Consider the following 23811-nt stretch of genomic DNA (forward strand, 5'->3'; position numbering starts at 1 on the left):
TTATTAGAGAGGAATTTTAGCTTGAGTTCCTTATGAACAGACTTAAATGATTAGTCTGAAAGGAGGAGGTCTTAGAAGTCTTCCCATTGGTAGATTAAAAAACAATTCTGCTTACTTAGTCTCACCTCAGTTAGGACATCTTGTTTTAAGTGTATCCTTGTGACTAAAACTTAGCTGAAAGGTGCTATTCCTATCTTGCTCTTCATCAGTACCAGTTTGTGACCTAACTAGTGGTTTTGTCTTGTAAGTTCTCAATGTAATCTTTGCCCTTAAACTGGGAATATAATGAGTCACACAAATGTCATTAAAGGGATTATTTTGGCTTTCAGGTGTAACTAGCATGTTTTGATTGGATAGATGAACACACTGTCTAAAATCCACTGAGGGGTAATAAATCCTCTGGTTTGGCTGCCAATTAATATCTTTGTTTTTCTTGTCACCGTGTCTGCTACTTTTCATACAAGGGCTATGTAGTAAATCAAGGAGTAACGCAACTTTTACTAAACCTTCTAAGCCACTCTCTTGTCCTCAGCTATTAATGTTTTTCCTGTGTCAGAACGTACTACCATTAAATAGGAGTATTACAAGCAAAACCAAATACAGTTAGTCAAGAAGTACTCCTTACATTTCTTTTAGGCAAATGCTCTGAACAGAACCAAAACGAACAATGGCCTGTCTTACAATGACAAATATGGAAGGCACAGCAACTTCTACTGTCCACCAGAATGGTGACATCCATGGGAATACCAGTGCACCCAAGCAGACAGAATCATTGCTTCAAGTGTACCTCTATCATTCTCCTGGGAAGACAGGTGGAGATTACCTTCAATTTCCAGCTGGAGAATACATTGCAGAAGAGATTTGCGCTGTTGCCTGTAAAGCCTGTGGTAAGTATATCCATAACAGTTTTCCTAATGAAGGAGCAAGATTCAGCTTAATGCAAGAAAGTTTTTAATGATCCAGAGCTCATCAAAAAGGTGGCATTTTAACTCAAATGCTGATCTCTCTGTTCTTTCAAAAGTAATCAGTATCAGAAGTAATTAGTGCAAGGCTGCAAAACCATTCCTGTCAGAATGGTTGTGAAATTGACGTTATAATTGGGTGACTGCCACCATTTTTAAAAGTAATTTGAGGGTATACTATCCTTTACCTGGAAGTCTTCTTGCTTTGAGCTGAGATATAGTTTAGAAAATTAAATCACAACAGGAGCTGGAAAAAGCTTTAATTACTTTCTTATGCAACCCTGCAGAACAGATTGGTCATGGAAGTTATGCATATATTTTCTATTATATGTCCTTAATCACTTTGCAGATGGAAACTGTTGTATTAGATATAACATGACTGTCTCTGTGTGTGGTTAATATTTTTCATAATTGTTTAGGGAATAAATTGAGTAAATGACAGGGTAGTATATTTGAAATAAATAAATAAATAAAACATGTTTATGTCTAAGATTGCCTTTGAATTGTTTACCCAGAGTTTAACATGAACAGGTGCTGAGACCCACAGTAAAATAATTCAAGCGTGCATTTTGTGCATGCATCTTTCTTTCATTGCAGAGGTACACCGAATTTGTGAATAAAAAATTAATTCCAATAAACTACATATATTACAGTGACTGTCTTTTTGTTCCTCATGCACATGTGTGCACACACACACACACACGTACACAGAGTCTCTCTCTATGTTCTTTTGGGCTGTTCAGTGGTACAAGGCTGGATTTCTTTAAGCTTCCCAAGTGTTGTATTTCAGGTGCAAATGAATTAAAAGATAGGCTCATATTTCCAAATCTATCTTTTCCAATGGATCACAGATATAAAGCTGCTGACTCTTGACTGTATATTTTATTACCTCCAAACATCTTATACATCAGTGTTTTCTGTGCTGTTGAATGTCTTGTACTGACTGAGTTGCATGCTGTGAGTTGGTAATTTGCCTGTATATGCTAGTTTCACAAAGATTCTTTGCAGCTTGAGCCCCATTGTTCCTTGGAATTCTTTAGGTGTGGCAGAGTCTGACAAAGATCCAAGTTTGTAGAGTTGCTCTTCATGTAGTATGAGAGCTTTAGGCAGATAAGCACATATAATGAGTTTAGCAGAAGCACTGCCTGGGATTCATTCTGGGACACCATGAAGGCGGTATTCAGAGGTTTGTGAAGTTTTAGCTGTGTGAGATTCTGCTGGTCAAATGATCACATAGGTCTAAGTTTGACAGATTGACCTGGGAGTGTTGACAAATCAAAGTGTCTTTTTGATGGTGACTCAAATCAAGAGCTTCCAGATTATCTTCCACTTCCCAAGGTACTGTAGTCTCTTTCCTCCAGTTGAAGAAAAAGAGAAGGTATTGTCTTCCCGCTTTAGAAAATATTCCCATACTCATTTCTGTAATAAGGATAGATTTCTTAGCACTGGAGCCCATGTTTTTTGGGCTTCAGTTTTACCTCTGTTAGGTTTGTCAGCTTAGTTCAGACCCTCAGGTACAGCATCTAAAGGTGTACAAGGCTAGTGGGGAGAGGGAGGGGTTCTTCACTTTGAGTGTTAAAGTGATAATGAATTTTTACAGTAGGTGATAGTTAATTTTTTAAATAGAAATAAATACCGTTGTAGTCACTGAGGGTATTGCTGAGTGAGTGAAATAGTGAACAATTTTACTAGATAGTGGTAGGAAAAAATGCTTCTTTGTTTAACTTCGATATCCACGTACCAACTTGCCAGAATATTAAACGGATAAGGGCTTGTGTCTGTCAAATTCAGTATGTTCAAAATAACATGGTCTTTGAAAGAATATACTGTATCATCCACGCTGACATGAGGTGCCTTGCTTCCTTTGTTTCTTATCTGGCTAGATTGTGGGTTTTTTGTGATAGGGGAATAATGAGTCACCTGAACACAAATTTTTCCATTACTTTTCTAGTGAATCAGTTAGTTAAAGCTCACCTTGCAGGAAATCTAGTGGGAAGTCTAGTGGGAGGTGTCCCTGCCCATGGCATGGAGGTTGTAACTCGATGATCTTCAAGGTCCTTTCCAACCTAAACCATTTTATGATTCTATGAAATCTCCCAACCTAGTCTGAAATCACTGGAATAGTAACTATCTTGGTAGTTTAATTAGCCATTTTTACTGTTATTGCTGGTATTTTCTTCCATTTTCTTTGGTTTGAGTTTTCCTTGCTTCAGTTTTCAGATGTTTGTTCAAGTTATGTTTTTCTTCTCCTTTTCTCGTCACCAGCCTAGGGAGATACTTACGTGCAATAATCAAATTATCTTTAGGTCTCCTTTTTGATAAAACTTAAATTGATTGATTTGTTTAGCTTGAATGTTGTAACTGTTTTAATTTTTTAGGCTGTATTCTGCACTATCTCCAGTTTACCAGGAAAATGTGCAGCCCAGGCTGTGTATGATATTCCTCTCACCCACATCACAAATGTAAAAAATCCAGTTCTTGTTAATCCACAAATCCAGTTAGTCTTGTTTCCCATGACATCATTGGAAGACTTCATACTCTACTACCAGTTTTGTCAGACCTCGCCAATCTTTCTCAAGGCTTCTAGCTTTTTAGGGTAACAGTTTCTGTTTTGCTGGTATGGCTAGTACGTAGCTCCTAGATATATCCTTTTATACTTGACTGTTCTAAAAGTAATTTTTATGAACAGTACTCCTTATCAAGTTGTTTTTATATTTTCCTATTGTTTCAGCGTTCTTCACCGTAGTTTCTAAAGTATGTCAGTAGTGATTTATACTTACATGTATAAATAAAATGTTTTATCGTGTTGAGCCTTTATCCTTGTAGAGCTGAGGTAGACAAAGTCCTCTGAAGAGTCGCTTCTGCCTGGCAGCTGCTATGACAGTATTATACAACCATTTTCTCAAAGGAATTTATAACTTCATTTCTTTCTAAATTATTGGAAAAGGCTGAAATGGCTGCAGGTTTTTGTTCTGTTTCACAGCAGTTATTAGTGCTTAAATTGTGAGGTACCACTCATTACTATTTTCCGTTTTTTCTAGGAGGTTTTGTGGTTGTACAGCAGAACACATAGGTCTGCAATGCCTGTACAGCCAAATAATGTTTCTGTTGGCAAGACTCATCTTTTGGGAGTTAGCTGTGAATCAGAATACTTCATAAAGAAGAGAGTGGTTCAGGTAGTAGGCATGTCCAAAATATAACAAACTTGGTAACTGTTAATAAACTTTCACTGGGATCTAAACAATTGTTAGATCTCTTGATAGCAGAGCTGGTATGGCTGTTATTGGTGGCAAGTAGGACTGGATCTAGGCAAACATCAGCAATCACAGAGACAGCTTTGTTATGTACCTTTCACACAGTTCAAACAATTGAAGGTTTTCCAGCCTGTGCTGACTTGACTTTAGGTCTGTTGTACATGGCATGTATTGACTATATAAATATTATTCTGTCTAAATATTATTCTGTAGTTGCATGACAGTTTGAGGCATGCATGCAGAAGCTAAGCATTTCCTAATTTTATTTAAAAACAACTTTCCATTTTTTAAAAAATATAATAAAAATGAAACTTTTTGTAGATCTGTATTTTTATGTGGAAAACTTATCTGAATGTGAAACTGAATATCACATTTTCTAGCCAGAAATGCAAGAATAAGTGAAGTGTCTTGAAATTAGGTTTAAATTGACTGGTCAGTGTTGTGGTTCAGCTCCTGTATGTTAACTGCTATGTTAATTGCCATGTAAAAAATTACAAAACCAAGGAGTTCTTTGCTCTCAGCCTAAGAGAGAAAGTGGTATTAGAGGAACTAACTGATGGTGGAAATGAAATATGATGGAGAAATTGTTCTATAGGTTACAGAATCGTTGTGTTAGATGTGTCTTCTAAATTCAGTATCAAAGACTTGCTTTCCCGAATCATGATCTTAAACTTTAATTTTCTCTACTCTCTCAAATAATCTTAAATGAAATTTCTCTTTTAAGCTGTCTTTAATGTGTTTACAACCTGTTTATAAAACTGTCGAGCAGCCAAGGCCATTCAAACACAAGCAGCAGTAATGGTTCAGGAAAGGCACCAGAGCTAATGCGAGAGTGTGATAACTCAATCTTGATGTGAAATTTTACAGAATAAATAAATGTGATTGTTTACAGAATAACTACACACTTTTTTGTAATATTTTTTGTTTCACACCAAGTGTAAATTATGAAAAAATCTGGAGAGCTGTGTTTAAAATTAGCAGCTGTAATTAAAAATAACATGAACTGAATTTTGTTGTGGTGTAGGTAAATCAGATACAGACTACTACGAACATCTGATGTATCTATTTGTATACAGAAAGAAGGATGGGGTTTTTGTATTATATTAGTGTAAATATGCTGTACCAATAATTTTGCAATAAGATACTCCAGTCTCTTGTAAGTGGCTTTAAGAGTTTTTATCCTGAGACAAAGTAATTTAGAAAAAAAAAAACCACCAAAAAACAAACAAAACCCCAAACAACTGTGGGCTGTGCATTGTAACTTACCAGAATAATACATTATACACAAGACCAGTATTACATGGAAAAATAATTTTCTTTTCATTTTTAAACTATCAATTTGTTGATTTATTCCATCGGCTGAATAATGTGAGTGAAAAATATATGCATCACTTGTGTGTATAAGCCAAATTGTTACTGAATTGAAGTTAACAAAGTGAAATTATTTTTATATTACACTGGGTAAGTGAGTTTGTAAATCACAGTTTAAACAATTACAATTATAAGCAAAGCATTGCTTTGGTGTTAGCCAAATAAATTCGTGCCATGTTCTTGAAATTATTCATAAATTAGTAGCAAAGTATGCAGAGCTAGTGACTTTAAATGTTAACTATGACATTTAAATAGCACACTGAAAAATGGTTTGTCAAAGTCAACCCAGGAGCATAGTTTTGTTTAGCATCTTGCATTTCTGTAATAGCCTGTCCCCCTGGTATATATGAACGCTACATTTCTGTAGGACATCTGACTTTATCTACTTTCTGACTGGCTTTTGTTCTGATTTCTCCCTCCGCTCCTGTTAGGATCATGAAACCCTGAAATCTTAACTTCTTAATGGAACTAGAATCCCAAGAGGGAAGCAGCTTGATAATCCTGATGGGGTTGCTGAGCTACAGGCAGCTAGCAGTTGACAACAGACCTTGAATTTGTTGGCTTCTGTGTTTGAGGTTTTGTTTTGGGGGTTGTGGGTTTTTTTTGTTTGTTTGTTTTTGGTTGTTTTTTTTTAATGTTGAAACTCCACCTAGGAGCCTTTTTATTCTCACCACTCTGATTTGAAGTGATTGGAAGTTCCCTGGTACTTTCCTTGAAAACTGCTGGTGCCTGCTGGAAAGCCATTAGGATAGCAGAGAATTTTTAATTATACCAAAGTAAAAACACTGTTTCAAAACATTTAATGTGACTAATCACTGACAGTGGCTGTAGTCATTAAACGTTTTCAAGGCAGCAACTGTGTTGCCCATTGTGATGATCTGTAGAACATCTTTTTTGTATGGTTCAGGGGAGATTCCTTGTTAGTAACTAGAGAATTCTAAGCAGGTTTATCCTTAACATGCTGTATTTCCAGAATTCGCATGGCTCAGAGTTACTGATTATAATTGCCTGGTTTGGGTTGTGGTTTTCTTTTTGGTTGTTTGGGTTTGGGTTTTTTCATTTTTTGGAGTTGTTTTGTGTTTTTCTGAAGTGATAGCCTTTCCTGAAAATCTGCACACAACACATCACCCATCCCCCGCCCCTCCCTGTTCTTCCCAAGGGGAGGAATGAATTAGTCAGAACTCTGGGTAATTCTGTTTTGCCAGGAAAGGAAACATGTGTTTTGATTAAGTATTCAGAAAACATTTTGTTGACAGGATAGCGACAGTGACTGTGGTGTCAGAGTTCGGAAAGCTTCCAGTTTGTATGAAAGATGAGGGCAAGATACTATTTTTATGTAAGAAAAGCCAAGCAATTTTCCATCTGGTTTGTTCAAGACTTTGTAAGTTTTAGATAGTTTACTTGACAGTTGTGTGTGAGAACTGACTAATGTTTGTATTGGAAACTCCATGCAACTAATTGCTTTCATCTGTATATGTCTAGTGACTTGAACTGACTGTATGCTTGGATTGACAGTTTCGTAAGACACTATTTCTACTACAGGCTACACATGGCTTCCACATTTCATAGTGGTGTCATAGTTTTTTGTGATACACAGTTTCTGGGATTTATTTTTTCTTTACAGAGGGTATTACCTAATGAAAACGCTGTATGGATGAAAGAGTACCTAATGCCAACAAAGGAGGAAATATAGAAAAACTGTATTTCCTTGGCTGCTTCAGGGTAAATGAAGTAGTATGACTTGTCTGGATATGGAGCTCCAAAATCATAATGAGGAAAGGAAGAAACTACTATGCAAATCATTCTTTTTTTAGGCTTGACATAGAAATTTAAGGGATAAACTTCTGCTGTGTTATAGCCTTTCAAGATGTTACTTGACAGTCTGTATAGCACAATGAGGGTCCTTTATTTGGCCTTACATACTAAATAAATACTGCCAAGAGATAGTAGTGTTTTTGTCTTTGTAGTAGTCCGGACAATTTATCTAATAGCTCTTGCTGGAGAAGCGAAGTGGAGAACAATTCTGCTTTATTATGTCTGAGTCACTGTCTCCTCTCCTAATTAATCATTTATTGATTTGATAGCATGGTTAGTGCAGTGCAGAAATCCAGGGCAGGATTTTTAGTACCTGTTGTGAACAGCTTTTCTGATTTTACTTGTGTTGTAAATACATTTCTCAGAAGTTTTCACTATTGTTGACATGTCTGGGCTTCATCAGAAGACTTTGATTCCCCACCCCCTCACACCTCCACCCTCAACCCCAGTCTTCTGGTTTTCATTGTTTCTGGAGAAAACACTTAGATACAGCAGTTAGCATTCCCTTGAAAAGTCTCTGCAATTAATGGTGCTGGTATGAATTACATGAAAAATGACGTTTCTGGCTTTTCTGCATTTGTCAGACTTTTGTGGGCAATTTTCCAGACTCTACTAAGGGGATTTGCTCTATTTATATAGCTGTTGAACTTTTTCAGGTGTAGCAGTATTCTGGCACAAATGCATAATTCTTAAGGGGGAGAAACAAAAAAAAAAAAAAAAAAAGAGAAAAAGAATAAAAGTGCAACTTCTTTTCTTGAAAAACACATATGATCTATTTAAGGTGCAAGGTCCTGCACCTGGGTCACAGCAATCCCAAGCACAAACACAGGCTGCGCAGAGAATGAATTGAGAGCAGCCCTGAGGAGAAGGACCTGGGGGTGTTGGATGATGAGAATCTCTGCATGAGCCGGCAATGGACGATCGCAGCCCAGAAGGCCAGCCACATCATGGACTGCATCAGAAGCAGTGTGGCCAGTCATTTGAGGGAAGTGATTCTGCCCCTCTACTCCGCTCTGGTGAGGCCCCACCTGGAGTACTGCATCCGGCTCTGGAGTCCTCAGCACAAGAAGGACATGGATCTGTTGGAGCGGGTCCAGAGGAGAGCCATGAAAAGATGATCAGAGGGCTGGAGCACCTCTCCTATGAAAAGAGGCTGAGAGAGTTGGGGTTGTTCATCCTGGAGAAGAGAGGGCTCCAGGGAGACCTTATAGCAGCCTTCCAGTACCTAAGGGGGGCCCACAGGAAAGATGGGGAGGGAATTTTTACAGGGGCGTGTGGTGATAGGACAAGGGGTAATGAAATAAACAAGGGATTTTTTCTTGTGTGAATTTAAATTATTTCATTCTAAGTCTTTGGGCGGAGTTGTGGGTACTTTGCCTTTTCACAGAATTTTTTAGTCTCTTAATGTCATTTTAAGTTGCTTTTGTTGTCTTTATCTGTTATTTTTTCAATATTTTATGCTTTCTTCCCCCAAAGTGCTTGCATTAATGTAAATGTAGTTTCCTTTCATTATGACCTACTGTTACTTTCACACTGTAATTTTCATCCTACTCTCTGACCTCTAGACCTGTATCTCTTCCTGTCTTCAAAATGTATTTGTCAGGGTGTGCTGTCAATTCTTGGGCATCTAACCTGGTTTTCAAATGGTAGCACAGGTATTGCATAGATGCATTACACTGCAGCATAGTACAATGCTGTGATATATGTCTTCTGTTAGGCTGTACTTTCAGTTGGGAGCCCCAAAGCCCAATTAAAGTTCTGCTTATGCTGAAGAGTTGGTGCTCAACTGATTTCCATTGTTTCTGATTAAGTAGGATTGTTTGTCAATTCTCATTAAAATAATCCTGAATTGCTGAGGGGGAAAAAATATTTTCCAGTTTTGTTTAATTAACAATATATGTTTGGGTTTGTTCTCAACTGAGCTACTGAAATGTACGTGTCAGGTTGTCCTAGTCATGATGACTTTCTTAGTATTGCTTTAATTCTAATTTTTCATTGATCTAGAATCTTAAAATCAGTGCCTAGATCTGTGTTTGGAAAAGGTAAAGAAAGAAGTAATGTACTGTTGTTAGCTGTTACTAAACTGAGAGGCTAAGAAGCCATTGTATTAAATGCCATACAGTGAAAATCTTGTACTCTAACAGTGAAGTACAGGATAACAAGTGAACACAGTGTGAAGTCAGAGAACCTAAAGGAAAAATGAGAAAATAAACCAGCAAAACCTGTTTGCAGGTTATGGGCTGATGATTGCAATGCTGTTGACAGTGATAGAGCAGTGCAATGAATAGTTGGAAAACATGTGCCAATTTGCTACTTTTAACCAACAATACTTTTTTTTTTTTAAGTAAGATTGATTCTCTGTGAAAACAGTTTCCTATAAAAGTTTGCTTCTCTGTTCTTTGTTTTTAGGTATCATGCCAGTGTATCATAACATGTTTGCACTCATGAGTGAAGCAGAGAGAATGTGGTATCCCCCAAATCACATCTTCCATGTAGATGAAACAACCAGACTCGTCCTAATTTACCGAATAAGGTAATCAAAAGCAAATGTTATGTTTTCATAGTAAAACAAAACTAGGTGAGAAAACACAAGGAATAAGATATTTAGTTGAACCATAGGTCCTCTAAGAAGTTATGGACAGATTGTTGGTGATATGGGGGTAAGAGATAGATAAAAGAATAAAAATTACTGGAGTATGTTTGAATAACATATTTTATCGCTTGTCTATATACCGTATGTTTGCCATGTCAGATTGAAGAAACAAACAGTAAAAAATATAGCGGAAGTAGAAATAATATTCTTCGTAATAACGATACATCTCATCTCCTCTGCCTGTTTGAAATTAGTGGCAGTTCTGAAATGCAGAGTAATTATCCTGTGTAGTCAGACAGATATCTGCAATGGAACCGTTTTTCTCTAACCTGATTGTTGAATGTGGATGTCTAAAGCTACACTCACAGTTTTTCTTGTGTAAAAGATTTTGTTTATTTACATTGCATAATGTGACCTGAATGGGTTTTCTTAGGAACTGTCTCAAAGGAAACTGGAAGACAGTAACACAATTTTCTATATCCTGATTAGTGAGGATAACTTTGCAGAGCTCTTTGTTTCTGCCAGCACAGCTTATCACCCTGCTTAGGTCTTGTAGTACTTTAAGACACCAAGAACTGGATCCAAAGCCTTCCAATGACTAACTGGGGCTTCATATTGGTCCTCCAAACCAGCCAGCACTAATTACATGCCTATGAAAGTGATAATGCCTGGTGTTGGTAAGTGAAAGTATCTGTTCATTGACGTTTGTTTAAATATTTCCCAACAGGTTTTATTTTCCCCACTGGTATTGCAATGGCACCAGCAGAGCATATCGATATGGCATTATTCGAGGTGCAGAAAGCCCTGTTCTTGATGATCTTGTCATGTCTTACCTATTTGCGCAGGTATGATTTGCTTGATTATTTTTTAATGCATATTGGTAAATGTTGTTAATATTTATTCCCTTTCACGTCTTCTGATGGTAACTGTGTAGACTCTTTCAACAGCTTGAAGCCCACCCAAGATGAAAATTGAGTTCCATGTCGTATTGTGTATTTGGAGAGATGAAGCTCAAATGGCAGTTGTGGGGGGAGCAGTGAGAGTGTGTAGCTCCTTTCTTGTGCCACTGTCACGTGGAAGTCTTTCAGTGTGACTTTCGTTTTGGACTGACACAGTGTGTCCCCATATGGACCTTTTTGTGATTTGAAACAAAAATATTTTGAAAACAGTTTTTTGCATGATGGTAACTGGTATCTATTATGAAGATGTGCAGCTTTTTGCAGTGAACGGGTTCACAGAATTCACAGAATTCACAGAATTGTTAGGGTTGGAAGGGACCTCTGGAGATCATCTAGTCCAACCCTCCTGCCAGAGCAGGGTCACCTACAGCACGTTACACAGGACAGCGTCCAGGCGGGTTTTGAATGTCTCCAGAGTGGGAGACTCCACCACCTCTCTGGGCAGCCTGTTCCAGTGCTCCACTACCCTCAAAGTAAAGAAGTTCCTTCTCATGTTAAGATGGAACTTCCTATGTTCAAGTTTATGCCCATTACCCCACAATTCATTCAGAAGAATGCAGTCTTTAAAAACAAACAGACAAAACCCCCAAACAGACAAAACCCCCAACGCTACACTGCAAAAAACTTCTATTGATGAGCAGCAGTGCTACAGTTTTTATTTGCTTTCTTACATTCTTCTTTCTCAGTGGCGAGATGATTTTTTGGATGGATGGATACAAATGCCTGTTACTCACGAAACACAAGAGGAATGCCTCGGAATGGCTGTGCTGGATATGATGAGAGTGGCCAAAGAAAAGGACCAAACCCCACTGGCTATTTACAATTCAGTCAGGTGACTTCATACTTACCGTAACTGTATCACACTTACCTGATATCTAAAACTAGTATTTTTGCACGTTGGCATCTGGGAGTAGATGTTCAGCTGTTGGCTATTGCTTTATTCTAGCATAATGATTCCATAAACTTACCTATAGTGTAAACTAGAAATTAATAGCTTGTATCATGATGGCCATTCATGTTATTGGGTACATGGATTTGGTTGTATTAATAAGAGATAAGGCAGCAGCTACCTGTGTGGGAAAGGATGCAAGCAATAACTCGAGTTGGGAGAGATTTCTAGAAGTCCTCAGATCCACCCCCTGTTCAGATCAGGTCCAACTTCAAAGTTAGGTGAAGTTACTTGGGGCCTTGTCCAGTCAAGTTCTGAAAATGTCCAGGGTGGAGATTCCACCATATCTCTGGCAGCTTTGTCCTGTGTATGACCACCCTTGTTGAGAACGATTTTCTCCATTTCTAATCAAGATCTTCTGCGATACTGGTTATCCTCTGTTGCCTCTTGTCATTTCACTGTGCATGTGTGATAAAAGTCTAATTCAGTCTTCTCTAAAACCATCTGTCAGTTGAAGACAATTGGTAGAACACCCTACTTGATCCTTCTTTTCTCCAGGGTGAACAAATCAAGCTCCCTTACGCCTCTTCTGTCATGTCACAACATGCTCCAGGCTCATTACCATCTTGGGCAGCTCTCTCCTAGTTGCTTGAGTTTCTCAATCCACTTTGGTTTATCAATCTAATCTGTTTCCACTCCAGCTGAGTTTATTCTGTCTCTGCTTAGCACTTGATGTTTGATGTTTGCCTTTTAATAAAACCTAGCAGAATGGAATAATGAATTGTCCAGGCCATTGCAGGTGACAAACTACTCTTTTGCCCCTTCATATAGAATATGGACTGTGGTATAGGGACTTCAGTAAGAACCAACCACAGTGTTGTCATTCTACCACCTGTATTTTCAGCCAGGAAATCTGTCCTCTGTCCATGTAGTTGCCTTGATCTGTGCAGTATCTTCTTTCCAACTTCTATGTCAAACAAAGTAACAGTGTAACTTCTGCTGCTTTGTCTCAAAACTTCAGTAGTGACTGAAACAGACATGTCTTGATTTATGGAAAATGCATTATGTAATATATGTTGAAACAGAGCGAGGGGAAAATATTGAAAATGGAAGAAGAGACAGGGCTGTATCTGAAAGAACGTACTACAGATTGAACAAAAGATCTTGTCTTTGTTATTCTAGACTTTAAAGAACAAGGTTACATTTAGAGGAAAAGATATTTTCATGTTGACTTGTTTAGCACAGAACTAGTTATCTTTGCTGGATTTAATGGATAAAATTAGTATATTTTTTTGCTGGTTATGTTTTCACAGCTACAAAATGTTTTTGCCTAAGTGTGTGCGAGCAAAAATCCAAGACTACCACATTTTGACACGAAAAAGAATAAGGTACAGGTTCCGCAAATTTATACAACAGTTTGGCCAATGCAAAGCTACTGCCAGAAACTTGAAACTTAAGTATCTTATAAATCTGGAAACCCTTCAGTCTGCCTTCTATTCAGAGGTTTTTGAAGTAAAAGAACCTGGTGGAGATCCTTCTGGAGAGGAAAGTTTTGCAACCATTGTAATAACTGGAAATGGTGGAATTCAGTGCTCAAGAGGAAAACTTAAAGACTGTGAGACACTGGCAGAGCAGGTAATTTCTTTTATTATTTTAATAATTGTGCAGTTTGTTATGTAACAGAGTGATTATCTTATGTTAGAAGTACTGACTTACCCCAGGTAAATTTGGTAGGTAAATTTCACTTCACAATGATGATACAATGTCTGTTTGGCTGAGGCTCACAGAAATGTATTGACTTAAACAGTGCAGGATTTTAAAAATAAGTTTTTATTGAAGTATTAGAAGAAAGTCAATACTTGAACATATAATACTTATGTGCTTGAAAAATGAAAAATTCAGTATTATACTTTCGTTACTGTAAAAAAATTAATGACGAAAATAATGACCCTGCCCTCAGGTGTAGGTAAAATGCACAAATTCCTCAAATTCTCTTTGAAAGCAGGGTTTTAAGGAGTGCAGAAACCAGGTAAATTTACCTATATCTCTTTCCTGTTGCAGTTAGACTCCTACCAAAGTGTAAGCTGGCAAATTTAAAATGAGATTTCTGTGACTGCAGAGTCCACATACTCTTTGTTAAGGAATTAGATGCTAAATGGTTCCAGTAAGAGCTAGTAATCATGTGCTGTTGCATTTTTATTTATCAGTAGTATTTCTTCTGTGTGGGATTTCCCAGCATAAATATTCATTTTGTCTAAGTTATCAGAATCTGTTACAAACTCATAGCAGTATACATTAAGAGTATGGGAATTTTCCAAAGGTAATATCAAAGGCAAAGTGGAGCATGTGTCAGTTTTCCAAAATAATTCCAGCTGTTAGTTTGGTAGTTTTGATGCATAATATGTAGCAGTCAAATCCAAACTACAGAAGGGTGTATTTTTCAGGGTGCTATAATAATTTGTAAAAATACTTTTTTTTTTTTTGTAATACTTAACAAAAAAAATAATCTAATTACCTACCCAGATTTTTTCAAGTGTGCTTTTCTTAGAATATTTCTAAGTTGACGTTAGGTTCAGTTACCTCATTCGTAGTTGTTATGTCTCAGCCTTCTGCCTTTCCTAAGTCGCCTGTAATTGCCAATCCCTATGGCAGGAGCTAACCTAAATGTCAGGTTTTGCAATTTCTAGTTTTAGGTGTACAAAATTTATACATACTATGCTGTTTGGGCCTGGCAACCAAGCCTTTACTAAGAGTAGTGTTTAAACTGATCATGTTTCCTATGGAGACTGGCAAATTATTTTTACATAATTAATAATATTATCCCACTTACTGACAGAAACACAGTGTATGCTACGTATATTTTCACTGGTACAGAAACTGTTTATAAAATTGGTGATGAAAACTTAGTAAATGAATAAGGCTGCTTGTAAATGTTATCATTACTCTTGTTTCAGCAAACTATACTGATGAACCTTTATTAAGATACTGAATTGAAACAAATTTTTTATTTTTTTGAAGGCAGGAATGACATATCTGTAGTAGATTGTGAAGAAATTTGTTTTGCCAGTTCACATTTCCAACAATCAGATGAACAAATACAGCTTCAGGGACTTCAATGCATTTAAGCTGATTTATTCTCGCTGATATCCACTGAATCTTACAGCCTTGATTATTACACCTATTTGTGTATTGGGATATGCTTGCAGCCATATAAATGGGGTATTCTGACTTGAATAAAATCTATTTGCTTTGAAAGAATAATTTTAGATGGATAAATCTACCTTTATTTAAGGATGTTACTTAGCATCTGAAGTTCTACTGCAAACAAAAAAAAGTATGATTTATATGACATTGTAATTTGACTTGTGAAAGACTGAAAGAAGTGGTACAGAATATCATAGTATCAAAAACTACCTGAACTTGCTATCAAAGGAAAATGTGTCTTGGATTTCCCATGTAATTAGGATTAGTGCTTCAATTTACCTAGTCATTGATGACCATGGCTGAGGGGAGAACCTTCTCTTGCACCCTTTCTTCATTCATACTACATCTATCTCTTGTAGCAGCTTTTGCAGCTTGCATCACTCTAAAACCGTGACATTTTGGATTGGTAACAGGCTCTCTAAAGCTCTTTAATCAGGTTGCTAATAATAAGTTCTCAAAAAAAAAAAAAAAAAGACCCCCCCCAAAGATTAATCAAAATGTTCCATTGTTAATCCCCACACAAAATACTGCAGAGCAAAGAAATATCTACAGTAAAAAAACCCAAACCAACCCATATATGGTTATTTTTGTTCATGCTTCCTGGATCTTTATGCATTTTTGCTCCTAGTGGTAGTGCTGTAAACACAAAACTCCTTTCTTTATTTGCAATGGCATATTTAAGGTTTTATGATCGTCTTTGTTGCTGGCTTACACCTTCAGAGTTGTAGGAATTCTAATGCTGCAAATAAGTGGGGTTTTTCTGCTTGCTCTTTATGTTATTTTATAACCGATATTTATTGCAGGATTTACAAACATACTGTGATTTTCCTGATATCATTGATGTCAGCATTAAGCAAGCAAGCCAAGAAGGCTCCAGTGAGAGAAGAATTGTCACCATTCACAAACAAGACAGCAAGAATCTGGTCTGTTTACTTTGCTTGCTGTGTTTTTTCAAATAGACGTTGCTTTGAGCAGACTCTGTGATTGCTGTGGTATTTATAGTATTGTATGCCCAATTACCGTGTTAATTAAGCATGAGGTAAAACTAAATGCATTCCAGCAGTATAAGCAGTGTGCCAGAACACCAAAGGTCTTCAGCATTCAAAGCTCTGTGCATGGACTTGAAATACAAATAGATGTTTATAGCTGAGGGTAATTTCTGATACGTAGATTGATCCTTTTCTTTATCAGAGCCTTAAACTTGAGTCTGGTTTTAGCTATCAAGCATACTGTTTCCATGCTGTCATGGTAAGCTGTCTGCCAGTGACCAACACATTGAAAAAGGCTTCAAATGCTCTGAAGGAATGATGATACACAGAAAATGAGTATTGGGACAAAATTAATGTCATTGCTTTTACTGTTCAAAATTCTTTGAAGAACATCTTAAAGTATTTTATACATGAATGTAAAAATTTAAATTGTTTCAGTTTGAACTCCAGTATTGCAGTTGAGTCAGGCTTTCCAGCAGATATAACTGTCACATAGTTGTGTGGTGGGTTGACCTGGGCTGGACACCCGGTGCCCACCATACCGCTATATCGCTCCCCTTCTCAGTATAGGGGGAGGAGGATATGACAAAAGGCTCGTAGGTTGAGATAAGGATGAGGAGAGATCACTCGCCAATTAACGTCACAAGCAAAACAGACCCAATGTGGGGAAATTAATTTAATTTATTGCCAGTCAAATCAGGGTAGGGTAATGAGAAATGAAACTAAATCTTAAAAACACTTTTCCCCCACCCCTCCCTTCTTTCTGGGCTCAGCTTCACTCCTGATTTTCTCTACCTCTTCCCCTGCCAGCAGTTCAGGGGGACAGGGAATGGGGGTTGCAGTCAGTTCATCACATGTTACCTCTGCCACTCGTTCTTCCTCACACTCTTCCTGTGCCTCAGTGTGGGCTCCTCTCTCCAAGGGGTCACAGGTCCTGCCAGGAGCCTGCTCCAGCAGGGGCTGTCCATGGGGTCACAGCCTCCATTTGGCATACACCTGTTCTGGCATGGAGTCCTCCACAGGCTGGAGGTGGATATCTGCTGCAGCATAGACCTCCATGGGCTGCCTGGGAACAACCTGCCTCACCATAGTCTTCACCACGGGTGGCAGGGGATTCTGCAGTGCCTGCAGCACCTCCTTCCCCTCCTTCACTGACCTTGGTGTCTGCAGAGTTGTTTCTCTCACATATTCGTACTCCCCTCCTCCAGCTGCTGTTGTACAGCAACTTCTTCCCCTTCTTAAATATGTTATCCCAGAGGTGCTACCACTGTCGCTGATGGACTCAGCCTTGGCCAGTGGCAGGTCCGTCTTGGAGCCGGCTGGCATTGGCTCTGTCAGGCATGGGGGAAGCTTGTAGCAGCTTCTCACAGAAGCCACCCCTGTAGTTCTCCCCACTACCAAAACCTTACCACATAAACCCAATACAAGTTATTTCTTTCTTTCTCTCCATGACTGAACTGTGGGCCTTTAGGGGCTCCCTGTCTCAGGCATTTGTGTGACCAGAGAACTTCCTTCTCTGTGTATGAAAAAGCTGTGTACAGCTTACGTACTTATTTTCTGTAAAAATAATTAAAAAAAAATCCAAAAAAGGCATATGGTTTACTTCCATTTATAGCAGAATTGCGATTCACATTCATTTCCTGCATTAATGGCACAGAATTTATGACCTGTTAAGAATTTGAAATTTTTTCAAGACTTTTTATTGGAACATAAGAATAGCTGGAATACCTGTGATTTGTGTCTGTGATACTGAGAGCATAACAGTATTTCAAATTGGTGGAGGAGACTACCTTAATCTCAAGCCATTAAAATTCTGTTTAAAAATTCTCAATAGCAGTAGTTAGGTACTTGACTGCATATGCTTCTGAGGGTAAAAGTGACTTTTTAAGAGCTTGTCTAAAAAGGCTACTGAAGAGTAAGGCAGAGTTGGAAAAACTACAGTAGCTGCTGCTTTGTTTATGATTTTTGTGTGGACACTTCACATCAGCTAATTCTAGTGCGCATAAATTAGAATTCATTATTTAGTTTAACCTGTCACACAGCTAGTAGAATTCATTATAGAAATGTACTTTACACAGTTTTAGGATACATGAATTGATAAAAATCCCTGGATTTCTAGGTCTGTTGTTTGTGTGGGTTTTCTAATCATGTTGAAACAACTGGAAAGATAGTTGTTTCCAGTTCCTCTTTTAAAAAGGAGTTTGAAGACTTCCAAACAAATTCTTGGAACATAATCAAGAGCACCAGCTTTTTTTATTGCTCTCTAGCAAAGAATTTGCCACGGATTTGTGCTCAGCCACTGTGTCCCCAGAGTCATGGGCGAACTTGTGCAGCACGTACTAAAGCCTGTTCCCTTGGGCTATGCAACTAAATGGAATCTAGTGTGACTCTGTAGATGTTAGAGTAACACTCCTCTGTTGAAGTAAAGACAGCCTTTAATGCTCTCCTACAACTGTCAAAATGTTTCAGAAAAAAATATAGATTGTTATATAAAAATAGACGATTTTCCTTCATAGGCAGTAATAAATATGTAGTTACAGATGGGTTTAATTTGGCCCTGCTTGTACCTGTTCAACATATTCTGCATAGACCTTTTCTACACCCCATTTTCCTTTGACAACATTATACTTCTCCCTTCTTCCATCCATTGCACCTCTCTTTATAGTAGTTAAAGGTCAGCTTCTATCTGTGATCCAGCTCAGGATGTCTGTTTTTGCTGACTACTATTTAAATTTTCAGGCAGTTACTTTTCTAGAGACCTTTCTTTGCTACTTGAAGGCAGCTCCGTACATCTTTGATAAGCAAAGGCTTTCCTTAAGGAAAAAAAATAACAGTGTAGCCACTGCAGTAGGTGTCTGCCATGCTGAGTTGTATCTGCTTAGTTTTTCCCTTTCAAATGTTCCCTCTTGCAGCCTTCCTCTGCTGTTCCATCTATTTAGAGTGAGGGTTTTGTTTATGGCAGATCGGTTTGGTTGTGTTTACTTTCGAACATTGAAAATTGCTAATGAGTTTTGGGTGGCACCAGGAAGGTAGAACTGTACAAACAGTCGTTGAAAACAGTTGGGATATCTTTAACGTATGCATATATTTGTATCTTTTATGCCGTTACCATATCCAGAAATTTTGTGTTGCCTATTAAAAAATGAAATTCTCTTTCTCTCCCCCCGCGCTCCCCCTTATTCTTCCCTCACAATTTAACAGGAGGCTGAATTTCAGTCATTAAGAGAAGCTCTCTCCTTTGTATCATTAATTGATGGATATTACAGATTAACTGCGGATGCCCACCATTATCTCTGCAAAGAAGTAGCACCACCGTCAGTCCTTGAAAATATCCAAAGCAACTGCCATGGACCAATTTTGTAAGCTTTTTTTTAGCAATATAACAAGGTGATACTGTTTTTGAAAGATGAACTTTAGTTGACTGTGGACCATGATGAACATCTTGAAATGTGTATCTACTACATTTATGTTACATAAAATGCTTTACATTTTCCCTCTTATTTTTCACTTTGCAAAATACAATGCCTCCTTGACATATTATAAAAAATAAATTGAAAGATTCTGTTTTTAATTTTCTTCCCTTAGAATTCTTTTTCTCTTCAACTGAGACAGGCAGCAAAGTCATGATGCTGATTTTACAGAATTTACTACCATAGCAGCAACATACAGTGTCATACACAGAGGATCTCATGTTTTCACTGCAGCCTCTAGCAGTTATATTATCTGAGTTGCCAAGGGGAAAAACGCAAATTCAGATAACACTCTCCTCAGTATTTGAGCAAGGATTGCAGTAAACCGCTAGCCATATAAATTGGAAGTTTAGTTTGTTTTTAAGGAATAATGTCTCCTTGTTTGCTTGCTTTGTTGTTTTGGTTTTTTTTTTAGGGGAATAATTTAGTACCTCCATTGAATTTTCTTAAACTTTTTTTAATAGTTCATATAATATTGTTTATTGTTTGCAGAAGCACACATGGGAGCTTAGAAATGTTTTGTTAGGCAGAATAAAATGGGTATTTGCTTTAGCTACAGGCAACTTGAAAGCTGATAAAAGCAAGATATGTTGCATGAAGGGCAGCCAAGATGATTGAGGGATTGGAGCATCTCCCTTATGAGGAAAGGCTGAGAGAGCTGGGACTCTTCAGCCTGGAGAAGAGAAGGCTGAGGGGAGACCTTATTATTGCTTACAAATATCTAAAATGTGGGTTGAAGGAGGATGGAGCTAGACTCTTCTCAGTGGTTCCCAGTGACAGGACGAGGGGCAATGGGCACAAGCTGGAACATAGGAAGTTCCGTTCCAACACACAGAAAAACTTCTTTACGGTTTGAGTGACAGAGCACTGGCACAGGCTGCCCAGGGAGGTTGTGGAGTCCCCTTCTCTGGAGATTTTCAAAACCCGCCTGGATGCAGTCCTGAGTAATGTGCTCTGGGCAATCCTGCTTTAGCAGGGGAGTTGGACTGGATGATCTCTAGAAGTCCCTTCCAACTCTGAAGACTCTGTGATTCTGTGAAACTAGCACTGTCTACTCAGCTAATAGAGAGTAGTTCTGTAAACTTCCCAGTGACAGAAAGAGGTAGGTTCTCTTTAGAAGAGATGAAGGAGAGGGATGGAGACCTATACATTTCTAATCACATTTCTTGCACTAATGACTAGTGCTGTGTATTGATGTTTGTTTAGGGCTGTTTAGAAGAATGCGCAATGAGTCTAGACCTTTCAAAGCTGTTCGATTCCTCATTCCCTGAGATGAATAGAAATAAGTCAGTTAGCGAGGCTTGTTTAAGGGGAAATTGGATCTTGTAGTAACAAATGATGTTTTATTTCAGCTCCTCTTTCTTGTTAGCCCTTTCCCAAGTTAAAGCCACCTTTTTCACCCACACAAATATTTTGTCAATTTTAGCTTATATATTAGGGAGTTTTATTACAGCCTCTTCCATAATGGGTGTTGAAAGTCGTATCATAAGCATAGGGGCATATACTTTTTTAGACTGTAAGATTTCTCATCAAATAAATAATTGTGGTGTTTTCAATATTATGAATTTTTAATATACTGCTCTCTACATAAGAAGCCATCCTGAATATTGGAAAATAAAGGAACAAAATTTGAACTTAAAGGAAGCTGTAGAAAATTGAGAGTTTGAATTGTTGTTGTATTAGATATCTGATAATAGTGCTCATGTTCCTGGATTTTGAAATTATACAATATTAAACATTGTCTTTTTACTATAGCATGGACTTTGCTATCAGTAAACTGAAGAAAGCGGGTAATCAGACTGGTTTCTACGTTCTTCGTTGCAGTCCTAAAGACTTTAAAAAATACTTCCTCACCTTTGCTATAGAGGTTTGTATTCTGCCTTAAGATAGTACCTGTATAATCTTTATTGTGTTATAATAATGATCCTGGGATGTTCAGGAAATGATTCTGAATTTTCTCTTCATAATGTTTGTCTGCTGTGTATATTCTATAGCTGCTTCTGTCAGATTGGCCAACTTTCAGGGTCTTGTGAGAAACATCAGAATACTTGTACAGTAAAGAACCACGAATGACACATACCATGTGCCTAGGAGAACAACACACATGGAGGGAAGAGAGCTTGAGAGTTGTGGGGCTGGTGACATGCCTTTTAGGACTGTATTAAATTTTGGGGTGGTGGAGCAGTTTGCTTTGTTTCGTTTGTTTTGGTTTGGGTTGTTTTGGGTTTTTTTTAAGGTTTGGGTTTTTTTAGATGGATTTTTTCCTGGGATTTCTACCCACTCCTGTCCTCCCCCCTCCTGAATAGGCCTTAGTTAGACTAAGTATACAGCCCTTGGTGATCTGAGAGTGTTTCTCCCTTCTTCTGTGTTTGGGTCCTGTCCCCATCCCCAGTGCTGGGCCAGCCAGATTATTTGGCAGCTGTTACGTCAATGCAGATCTCCTCCTGGATATCTGGTGTTAGCTAGAGTGGGAACAACCCTTGAAATGCCTGCAATTCTCATGCAGCTAAAGAACCATACGTACCTCTGCTCTGAGGTTGCAGTTAGTGATAGTACGGTACTTTAATATTGCTGTTACATAATTGCATGATTTTGTTCCAAGGATGGGCTTCTCCTTAATTAAATTAACAGAGCTACCTTTGGGTTTTTAACTAGGGAAGGTAATACATGGGTTTTCCTGCTGGTTTGCAGCAAGCTAGCAGTTTCACAAAATATTGTCACAGATATGAATACATCTCTGAAAATGACAAAATAATGTTGATGGAGAAGTAAACATCCATTTTAAGATCAGTTTCACAAAAACTTTATGTCCACTCAGTGAAGTGCATTTGACATGGAATTTTTTAGACTAAGAGATCAGTCCCCAAGCAAGCATAGAAAGTCAAAGTGAGAGAGTCAAGCTTGTGAGTTAAGCCTGCCACTAAATGACCTAGTCAATTTTTTTTTCTCTTGTTCTGAGTCTTTCTGAGTAAGCCGTTAGAAGGCTTTTGAGGTTCAGAATTTGTTGGAACGTTTTCCGCAATGTTGATGTGAAGGACCATGAAAGCACTATTAAGAGCTTGTCTTGTTTAAAAATGTTTAATGGGATCTTTTCAAGACTCATTGTAAAAATAATTCAGTGCATATTGAAAATCTGTGCCAGGAACTAATTGCTTAGAACTGTACTGTAGACGACAGAAAAATAGAAATACAGCTGAGATCGTCAAATGCTTGCCAAAACAACACAGAGCATGAGGACTTGGGCTATTGCTTCCAACAACATTTTGTTTTGGTATTACCCCATGTAACGGTGAAGAAGTTTTCATTACTAGCTCTGAAGGATTTTTTTCCTAGGATTCATTACCTGTTTTCTCAGCTCCATCTTTTCAGATTTTGTGACATTTGTTTTTCTTAGCATCAGCATGCTAATTCCAGTGATGGGAGTAGAATCATGTTTTCTCAGAATCAATATTACGTAGTGAGAACAGAATAACAAATTATGGTAATATTTTGCTGAAGCATTCTTTCTTTAATTAGTAGAGTGCTATACATTTAAATAAGCTTTCAAATGCTAAATATTGATCAATTTTATTTTTAATGGAAAAAAACTCTGCAGCGTGAGAATACGACTGATTATAAGCACTGCTTAATTACAAAGAATGAGAATGGAGAATATAACCTTAGTGGAACCAAGAGAAGTTTTGGTAATCTTAAGGATCTGTTGACCTGTTACCAGACAGAAACTGTCCGTTCAGACAGCATAATTTTCCAGTTCATCAAATGCTGTCCTCCAAAACCAAAAGGTAAGAGAAAGATTACTTCTAAGGAGAAGGGTTTCCAACTTTTAGATTAAAGATTTAAAGATAAGTTAACATTAAATGACACTCAGGTATGTAGACATATATGTTTGTGTGGGTTTTTTAAATTTCATTGACCTATTTGTTCACCATCTTAGTCATAGTTTTGAGTCCTAGTGTCTGCCAAATTTTACTTTGTTATAAGATGGTCTTCCAGAAAGAGTCATGGTAGCCACTTTCATGATTAGAAGCAAAACTGGTTTCTTAAATTGCAGTGGATTGTGTGCAGCAGCATTTCTTCTTCAATCAAGTGCTTTGATGTCTTGAGAAGGAAAGAGCTACTAAATGTATCATTCCTCACTGAGGATAGTTCCATAAGCAATGGAACCAACAATGCCAGTGAATTTCTTTCATTGTTTGTTGACATATTAACTGAATTATGCTAAGGCTGCAGTGTGATTTCAACTCCTTTTTAACGCTAAAAAATACACATGGAATAGACTTCCTGCCTGAGGAGTGGATTTTGCTT

At 37.8% G+C, this 23811-nt stretch overlaps 1 protein-coding gene across 1 annotated transcript in view; it reads left to right on the forward strand.

Annotated features, from left to right (window-relative positions):
- The window catches only part of JAK2 (Janus kinase 2), a 50386-nt gene that overhangs the window by 3891 nt on the left and 22684 nt on the right, over positions 1-23811 (forward strand). The window contains exons 2-10 of the mRNA XM_009890655.1: positions 637-887; positions 9812-9935; positions 10723-10840; positions 11641-11786; positions 13157-13478; positions 15851-15970; positions 19238-19395; positions 21262-21373; positions 23102-23288. Of these exons, the coding sequence (XP_009888957.1) occupies positions 668-887; positions 9812-9935; positions 10723-10840; positions 11641-11786; positions 13157-13478; positions 15851-15970; positions 19238-19395; positions 21262-21373; positions 23102-23288 (1507 nt within the window). The 5' untranslated portion in view covers positions 637-667. The remainder of the gene's footprint in view (positions 1-636; positions 888-9811; positions 9936-10722; positions 10841-11640; positions 11787-13156; positions 13479-15850; positions 15971-19237; positions 19396-21261; positions 21374-23101; positions 23289-23811) is intronic.

This window comes from Charadrius vociferus, unplaced genomic scaffold (assembly GCF_000708025.1).
Source record: "Charadrius vociferus isolate BGI_N301 unplaced genomic scaffold, ASM70802v2 scaffold188, whole genome shotgun sequence".
NCBI classification, from domain to species: Eukaryota; Metazoa; Chordata; class Aves; order Charadriiformes; family Charadriidae; genus Charadrius; species Charadrius vociferus.